The sequence below is a fragment of the Octopus bimaculoides genome, chromosome 3 (genome assembly GCF_001194135.2).
Source record: "Octopus bimaculoides isolate UCB-OBI-ISO-001 chromosome 3, ASM119413v2, whole genome shotgun sequence".
NCBI classification, from domain to species: Eukaryota; Metazoa; Mollusca; class Cephalopoda; order Octopoda; family Octopodidae; genus Octopus; species Octopus bimaculoides.
The window spans coordinates 94,176,097-94,185,829 of NC_068983.1; the positions used below are offsets into that span (position 1 = coordinate 94,176,097).

The following is a 9,733-nucleotide window of genomic DNA, read 5'->3' on the forward strand; positions in this document are numbered from 1 at the left end:
CAGCTTCCTAGGGCTAAATAGCAGCAGTATGATTCCTTTATTGGGACTGTCACATTAAGTTGACAGTATACAACTGCTTTAAATATATATATATGACAGGTTTCTTTCAGTTTCCATCTACCAAATCCACTCACAAGGCTTTGGTCGGCCCGAGACTATAGTAGAAGACACTTGAGCAAGGTGCTATGCAATGAGACTGAACCCAGAACCACACAGTCACTCCTGCGCCTATGTCTATGTATGTGTGTGTGTGTATATATATATATATATATATGTATATGTATTGTTTGTTTTTATGTTCAATAATAAAAGCAATTTTACATTAATCTGACGGGTTACTCTATACTTTTGCAGAGTACAAACTTATTCTTATACAAGAATGTTGTTGGCAGTGACTCGGAAATTTTGGCCAGCTAAGCCATCGTCAGACAACAATGCATTAGAATTAGTTTTGCCTTTATATAGTCTGTTAAAATCACCTTTAGGTGTGTGGGTTTGACTGGGGTGGTAATTAGGTTTTTATGAAAAGGTGTTTTGGGAAAATTTTTTTTGATTAAATTTGGTGTTTACTTACAAAGTTGTACATGCATGAATAAACTCTAAACAACAACCACCTCAAATTTAATCAATAAAAATTTTATCAAAAATATCTCAAACCCACACACCCAAAGATGATTTTAACACAACAAAGACTATATAAAGACAAAACTAACTCTAATGCATTGTGGTTCAATGATGGCTTAGCTGGCCAAAACTTTGGAGTCACTGTCAACAACATTCTTGTATTATATATATATATTGCCAGTAGTTCATATACCTAAAAAAGAAGCATACTCTAGAACATTAGAGCAGTAATATATTTTTGGGAAGGTTGATTGTTATGACTAGTCAGAGGGTGACCATTCTCCAGCCATTTGTGTCTAACGAGTCGCCTATATGGCTAAGTGCTTTATAGGTGCAAAACCAATGGTCAATCTCTGACCAGTCATAACAATCTACCTTCTAAAAATATATATATATATATATAAACAAACACACACATTTCAACCTCATAAATAGTGCTTACAGATTTTTATAAACAATCACTCATTAATAATTCACCTTTTCTGCTTGGTTTATTTCACAGCAGTAAACAACCTCTTAACATTCAATTAGCAGAAGAATGCAATTTTACAAAATTTCATATCTCCTCTCTAACTGAAACCTTTATAAAAGCATTAGAATTTTACTGGCCACACAAAAGATAAATCTGTCCCTTCAACTGACAAAAGTATTCCCACAAGCTACAAAAATTGTTCTTACAAGAAACAAAACTATCCCCATAAGGAATAACACGATCTCAACCAGTGACAAAACATTTTCTTTGGTCCCTACTTTTACATTTGTCAGTCAGACAGAGAATTATGGGCAACATGAGGGGCACTAGGTTTCACCTAGAAAAGGCTTTGAAAGTTGTGTTTCTTTGTTTGTTTTTTATCTAAAGCCATTAAAAATGTTGAGATTTCAATTCAGCATAAACGAGTCACATAATGAAGAGAAATACATGCTCTGTCTAAAGATTCATATTTGGTAGCTTTCTTTTTTCTTTTCACTTCTTTTTTTTCTTTACTAGTTAACATCCCCTGCACCATATTAGCATGGATGAGAAATCTACCATTTTGTTTTTTTATTTTTGAGTTTTTTTTTTCTTTTTCAAATTTAAACATATACACACAGCTGGAAAATAAGCTTTGAAATTGAACGCCCTTTCTATTATTAACCATTCAATTATGAATTTATATATCAGATGTACAAACTGAAGCAAGCGATGTTTGTGTGCGTCTTGCTATACATTAGCTGTAGTAATAATTGAACTCTTGACAACTGCCTCAGTTTGATTCTACTTTTCAGTAGGAACTAGTTTCAAGTTCTGTATGTGGGTAAAAGCATATTCCTTGATTTAGTTACCTACCAAGCGTTATTTAAAGAATGTGGTGACAGTGTGACATCCTTATGATCAACCCCAGCTATAACTTACCATATCCGTAACTTAATACAGCTATAAGTTACCACTCTAATAACCCAGTTGAAGAAACAGTGTTTTCTGCAGTCTGTATGGGTTTATAAGTCCAGTGCTTAGCTCTGGTCTTCTGGTATTTAATCAAATGAGAGATAAATTATCACTGGGATAGAGTAGCAGCTTATCTCAGGTAAGACTCAAGATCTGCTACTTAACAACTAGATAAATTCAAGTATGTTGATTTATCTTACATACAAATACAAGACACCAGTAGTCAAGCTGAACTTGAGACCAAGAAATTTGGTAGTTCACTACCTCAGCCACTTCTCTGAATTGAATTAGGTTATTATGACATGGAGTTATGGTCAAGGATCGTTAACACAACTGATTTTTGTTACTGATTTTTTTTTTGTCCGAAGTTCTACCAAAAGTGTTAGGGCATGGGAGAGGACAAGAAAGCAAGAGAGATAGGGGGAAGGAGAGAGAATGCTCCTGCAACATTTCAAGAGATTAATTACCTTTTACAGTTAAAATATAGTTCTCAGAATTAAATTTAGTCATCTGGCTTAGAATGTCTTATATGGTCCCATGAAAGATAGCAAGCTTGTCCTTTACTGAGATCATGCCACCCGACAGGGCCAGACTCACAATCAGCACATATCAAGTACTTGACAGTTCCAACAGTGTTTGAAAATCCAATATTTTCAAAGTTGTACATGTTATCAATCCTCCAGCAATCAATAAGTTTATCTTCTTCATCATATACTTCTGTGACATTACTACTTCCATTTCCATCCTTTTCTTCCTTTGAACCTTTTTCTAATGGCAGGAGAAACTGTAAAATAACAAATAAGATGCATTTCAAAATCTAACAAATAATTTTTTTTTAGCTTGTTTGTTTGTTTACACAGATACATTTATATAATTATCAAATGTTTACTATATTTTCTTTTCAAAGTGTGCAAGACAGAAGACTATGCCGGTACAGACATGTAATGAATGAAGACAGTTGTGTCAAGATGTGCCAATCTCTAAATGTAGAGGGAACATGTGTAAGAGGTAGACTCAGGAAGACAAGGGATGAATTGGTGAGAAAGGATCTTCAGATATTGGGCCTCACAGAGGGGATGACAGGGATCTGAGACTCTTGGCAGTTTGCTGTACTTGAGAAGACGCATCAAGCTAAGTAAAAGCATGGTTATCCTTGCATACAAACATGTTCTCTGCATCCCTCTCCCGCTGAACACCTCTAATCTTGCAGGCTCATGGGTACTGGTGCCATATAAAAAGCACCCATACTGGTATCACATAAGCATACCCATGCTGGTGCTGCATAAAAGCACCCAGTACATTCTGTGAAGTGGTTGGTGTTAGGAAGGGCATCCAGTCATAGAAACCGTGCCAAAACAGACATGGATCCTGGACAGCTCTTCAGCTGGCCAGCTCCTGTCAAACTGTCCAACCCATGCCAGCATGGAAAACAAACATTAAATGATGATGATGAGTTTAGAATTCAACATCATCATCACTTCATTTTTGTATTTGGTTTGCAAGGTTTTTTTATGTGAATTCATGTATTGAAACAAATTTTGTTGTGTTCGTCAAAGTTCTTTCATCGCCATTCACAACTATTTCAGTGATTTCTTTTTGATGAATAAAAAACAACAAACAATTGACTGTTTAACCAACAAGTTAAACAAATGATCAACTAGTCAGATTAAACTAATGTGAGTGTTATTAATAATGGTGTAATGAATCTCCCTAGATACAACAAAATCATCATCACAGTAGTACGTTTGTAACTTGGTTCTTGCTGTAGACATTGAGATTTCAACAGCATTACGGATTCTGACTTCAACAAAGGAGGCTCCATGCTTCTACCTGATATTAATTTGTCAGTGTTTTATAAACTGTTGTGCATGGAAGTACCACAGCTTTTACAATATCTCCTAATATAATAATGAACGTAGTGTTTTTATATATTTGTTATATATATATATATATATATATATATATATATATATATATATTTGTCCTAAATCACACTGGACGGAGGAGGAGAAAGTAGTATAAGTGAAGGGAGAGGAGAGAAAATTGTGATTCAGTGAAGGAGAGGTAGTGAGAGTAATAGCCCTGACTGAAAGGGAGTAAGAGAAAGGAAGTGGCAAAGAGCACGTCGTGTATCTTCTGTTTTTCTCTGCCACAACATATGAATGAGAAAGGAAGGGGTGAAAAAAAATCAGCATTTCAACTCTAAGTATATGTGTGTATGTGTGTGCATGTACAAGGGAAGTATGTGAATATATGTGAACATTGACAAGCATATTAATTTGATTTACCATCCATATCTTCTATTATAATAATACTCTTGTGTATTTCTCCATCGCAACATATGAATGAGAAAGGAAGGGGTGGTGGAAAACTTGGTAGTGATGGAAGTTCTATGGTGAAAAAAAAAATCAAACAGCGTTTCAACTCAGCGTGAGTATTTGTGTGTGTATATAAATGGGAGTCAGGTGAATGTGTGTGAGTGTGCATGCAATGGAAGTGAGATGGTGAACATTCAATGCTAAAAAGAATAATCAAACAGCATTTCAACTCTGTGAGAGTCTATGTGTGTATGTGTGTGCATGTACAAGGGAAGTATGTGAATGTTTGTATGTGTGATTATTATGTACCTTATTTTCTACTTTATATATAAAATACTACATATGCCATCATTTTTGATGGCATGGGGTCAGCTAGTTAATATATAATGACCATTAGTTATTGATTGGAAATGAAAATAAAGTTAATAGATCAATAAATTCTGAAAAACTGACCAAGTTTTTCTTGTGACTAATATATGACATGCATGTCACCACAGGCTTTTTAGTGACATGCAATGGACATCAAAAGATAAAACTCTCCCTCTATAAATATTTACCTTAAACTAAAATATGTATATACATTCAAGTAACACTCCAAAGGAGTATTATTAAAAGAATTTAAATTTCAGTATGTGTTAAGGTTTACCATCACTGAACTAGACAAAACAGTACTTTTTTTTCTTTTTATAATAGGCATTAAAGTTAATTGAATTAAAAATATTACTGATTTATATTTTACTGAATAAAGGACAAAATAAACTTGGTAAGGATATAGCAAGGATATATATAAAGGACAAAATAAACTTGGTAAGGATATAGCAAGGATATATATAAAGGACAAAATAAACTTGGTAAGGATATAGCAAGATATGGATCTGTTTACAATCAAGAATTTAACTTGTTCTGTATCAGCTATTTCTATTATCCTTGGACACTGTAAATATTGATTTATAAAAGATCTCATAGAAGAATTTGGTAAATCAATTCACAATGAGTTTGCCAAATTCTTCCATGAAATCTATGAATATTTGTTTACACAGACCACCTCCTGTTACCTTGAATCCTGGATTTTAACAAATATTGATATGCAATTTGCATAAAACTTTATTTTCATTTCCAATCAATAACTAATGGTTATTATATATTAACTAGCTGACCCCATGCCATCAAAAATGACAGTTAATTGTAGTATTTTATATATAAAGTAGAAAATAAAGTACATAATAATCACACATACAAACATTCACAAACTTATTGTGCAAAGCAACACTCATATATGTGAATGAGTGTGTAAAGCTGCATTGTACATATATATATAAATACAGTTATCCATATACATAAATACAGTTATCTAAATATATAAATACAGTTATCTAAATATATAAATACAGTTATCTAAAGAAAACAATCTTCAATACCTCCTGTTGGGGGATTGCTGGAAAATTCAAATGGATCATACTTTTTTCAAAACCAGATCTTAATATGGACCAACACCAGAAGGAATTACATCCATCATCACATCATATCATATAACAATATTTGCTTCTTCTAGTAATTTGTATCAGTACAAGTGTTTGGTTCTTGGAATCTCCTCAGTATTTGAAGAATTTTAGGTAATCATTAGTAATCTCTTCAAATCTTAACCTAACATAAATAATATTGCAGATGCAAGATTTGGTATGAGGTGCTATGCTGATCAGAGGGTCAAGAAGTTAGTGATCATATCATCTGGAGAAACCAAAAACAAGGAAGTACCAATCAATTTATTTAACTCAGTTCATTGTTAACAAAGAAATAGGGAATATTAATTTGCAAGGCATCAGATGGCTCAGAAAAATTCATGCAGGCCATATCTGACATCAAGCTCATACCTTGAGGAAATACATAAGATCCTTATTATGCAGATCCATATAGTCATGGAAAGTTTGAATGTGAATAAAGTTTACAGATTGAATCAACTGATGAAAGTGTCAATGAGGATTTCAAGGTGTCACAAAAGAGCTAACCTGACAAGGAGTCATCTGAATTATAGCATGGCTTATGAGGGTCTACAAGAATAAACAAGCAATCAGACACCATTCTTAGTGTGAATATAATATGAAAAAGGCAAGATACAACTTCATACAGTAGTATTGCCTGTTAAACATAAAATATGTGCTTACTATATCACATGGCCCAACCCAGTGGTCAGATGACATGTTCTATTCGTCATGGCTACTAGTTCAATGAAAGGAATTTTGATATTCAGTTAAAAGTCAACTTGAAAAAAGTAAGGGAGCTCTTGCACCTTTGGTTTCATTTTTGAATAAACACTTTACAATGAAACTACATTATTAGACATTGAACAAGCATGTTACCAGATGTATTGCAGTAGGTATGCTATGCTACACAATAAGTGTGTGTGTGTGTGTGAGTGTGTGTGCGCGTCCGTCCATGCATGCGTGTGCGCGCACGCACACAAACTTGGAGCCAACACTAAGTACAAGCAATGTAAACACTTTCTCTTTATATCTTCACAGACAGAGAAAAAGATCAGCTAGATAAGTTTCACTCTTGTGTTGGGATACCATCAGCACCTGAGTATTGTCTTAAACTGTCCATAAAGATATATTGAGCCCAAGGATTTGAACCATTTTTTCTAAATCATCAGTGGAGAGCAATTAGTGAACCACAACTGAAACATAATTTTCCTGTGCATGATCTGTTTATCGACCAATCGATTTGTAGCAGATCAGGTCACCAAGTCAGAACATCAAGTGTCCTTGAGATTCATGCACTTTTCTCTCGTGATTTTTCACTAAAGATCTTCGCAGAGTGTTGGGGAAAACTGAAAAACTTACACCTCACTTCTTGCCGAGCAAGCCAGAACAATCACAGAAGTTGAGAGTGGCTAGAGAGCACATAACTCACTTGCCACAGGCCAGTACACCAGAGCAGATTTTCAGCAAGATTTGGTGGATTTACATCTCTGTCTTTTGCTGAGTAAAAACTGTTAAAGATACATTAATTCATTTCTCACCACAAGCAAGCCAGAAATTTTGAGTAGATTCAGATAAACTCATATTTTGACTTCTTTTTGGAAGGAATACGTAGAACAAAGTATTGAAGGCTAATCTCAAAACCCTGAACCTTACAAAGAGATGACAGAGGACTGAGATATGTGGCTCATTGCTGCTCTCAAGACCCTCCCACTACAACAGAATTGAGATCCCAAAACCAAGGTACCACAAAAAAGCACTGGTAATGGTGTCACATAAAAAGCACCCAGTACACTCTGTAGAGCAATTGGTTTTATGAAGGGTATGTAGCTGTTGAAACCAAGCCAAAACAGATTGTGGAACCTGGTGCAGCCCCTGGCTTTGCCAGTTCCTGTCGAACCGTCCAAGTCATGCCAACATGGAAAACAGACGTTAAATGTTGATGATGGTAATGATGAAGAACTCACTGAGTAAGCCATTAATGCCGGTGGAATTTAGACAATATGAAAGTCAATCCCTATATCCTAAGTCTCTACCAGTGAGCATCTGAAAACCCTTGATTATATGTTCAGCCTCTTCTTAAATATATTACAAAATGTTTGCAAGTTTTGCATCTGTTTATAATTCACACAGCCAACCTAATTCATTATAATCTCACACCAAAGATCACAGTAACAATGAAAACCTAACTAATATACATCTCAGCAACAAAGATACTGTATATAAAGACAAGGGTTTACATTTGTCTACACATAGTGTTAGCTGAAAGTCTATAGATATATTTTGTAGCACAGTATTGCAGTGAAGCACAACACTTACGTAGTCAAGGATAATGCTATGTTTCTGAAGTGAAAAAGTTGCAGTGCTTTGTCCCATTTCGAAATAGTGTAATTTGGTCTACAATTGCTTTATTTTTCCAATTTGCCTTTTCCAAACAAATTCTGAGATTGCTCCTGTTTTCCATTTAAAGGGACCCTGTTAAACAGTTCAAAATGTACAACTGATGTTTTGATGTGTATTCTCTAGCTGGCCAAGACCATACCCAAAGAGACCTCAACTTACCACCTTGAGCTTTAAGAACTCACACTAATGATAGACTGGATTGTACCTGTGTTTAGGATAGATCTAAGTAAGTAAGGTTAGTGGTTGGTATGGAAACAGTTATTAATACATCGTCAGGTAGGCTGTAGTGAGAAAAACGCAAGTTGTATGAAGTAGATTTAGAGTAGATACTTAGATAGTAGAGTTTGTTTATACTGATGAAAAGGGTACTATGGAAATGTGGTCGTCGTGCATTCGATAAGTGCAAGCCTACTTGTTTAGCAGATGGCTTTCCGGCACCCTTGGTGCAAAGAGGATACAGAAATTAGTTACAATAAACGGTGCGATTATGTGAACCGTAAGCACCATTTCAATAATCCTCTCTACTATAGGCACAAGTCCTGAAATTTAGGAGAAAGGTGTTAGTCGACTACATCAAACACCCCACCTCCAGTACTTGTCTAGTACTTATTTTATCGACCTTAAAGGATGAAAGCCAAAGTTGACATCGGCGGCATTTGAACTCAAAATATAAAGCCGGAAAGTATGTCGCTAAGCATTTTGTGCGGTAACGATTCTGCCAGTTCGCCACCTTAAACGTTTCAATAATAACATACTTGACAATATGCTGCTTGATGAGGTGATGACAAAATTACCAAAATTATCATGGCTTGACAATTAAAACATAAATAAAATTTAAGATAACTAGTAATAAAATGCATAGAAACTATTTAGTTTCAAAAAGTGAATTTTTTGAAGTGTAAAACCTTGAAATTTTTTTGTAGATGCGCAACAGAGCAAAGATAACTTGGTTGGTATACGCCCCTGATGGTTTTAAATATGGATAATTAGAAGTTTAACATATACTATAGAACATTTAAAAATGACAATGGATCAATGATACAAAAAATACAAAAACTGAACATTAAATGTTCCTTAATACTCACTTTTTGCCTCACATAATTACCATTTCCTGGAGTCAACATAAGACTCGGGCATCTGGTGCAGTAGACCTTCGTTTTGTTTTTACCGTTATCACCTAATCTGTTGCTGTATAAGGATTTTATTCTCATGATATCGGTGTCATTGTTATTATCGCAATTATCTTCTGCCATTCTATAACAACACTATCGATGTCTTAATATTACAATATAACAATTGTTTACTGTAAATCCCATTAAACATGCGGTAATAAGACGAGAGAATACACGGCAACTAGTTATACTTGACTGCAGAGGTTCACCTAAATAGTCGTCACACGAACAGCATGTCACAGAAGCAATAAATGTTTTGGGACTAGAAGGTTCCTGATACCTGTGGAGTATCTCCTTCTCCCATTACAATAT

General features: G+C 34.7%; 1 protein-coding gene across 1 annotated transcript; it reads right to left on the bottom strand.

Moving 5' to 3' along the window:
* Nucleotides 1-1,089: 1,089 nt before the first annotated feature.
* LOC106882166 (guanine nucleotide exchange factor MSS4) lies at nucleotides 1,090-9,733 on the bottom strand. The gene is made up of 2 exons (XM_014932748.2): nucleotides 9,335-9,733; nucleotides 1,090-2,834 (listed from the first exon to the last, which is right to left on the bottom strand). The coding sequence occupies exons 1-2, from the start codon at nucleotides 9,500-9,502 to the stop codon at nucleotides 2,553-2,555; spliced, it is 450 nt and encodes a 149-aa protein (XP_014788234.1). The 5' UTR covers nucleotides 9,503-9,733; the 3' UTR covers nucleotides 1,090-2,552.

What these genes read in the sequence shown, in the direction of transcription:
- LOC106882166 (XM_014932748.2), bottom strand. Translation starts at nt 9,502, where the DNA reads ATGGCAGAAGATAATTGCGATAATAACAATGACACCGATATCATGAGA. An exon ending in GTAATTATGTGAGGCAAAAA is followed by an intron (nt 2,835 to 9,334) that starts GTGAGTATTAAG and finishes GTTATTTTACAG; the next exon opens with TTTCTCCTGCCATTAGAAAA.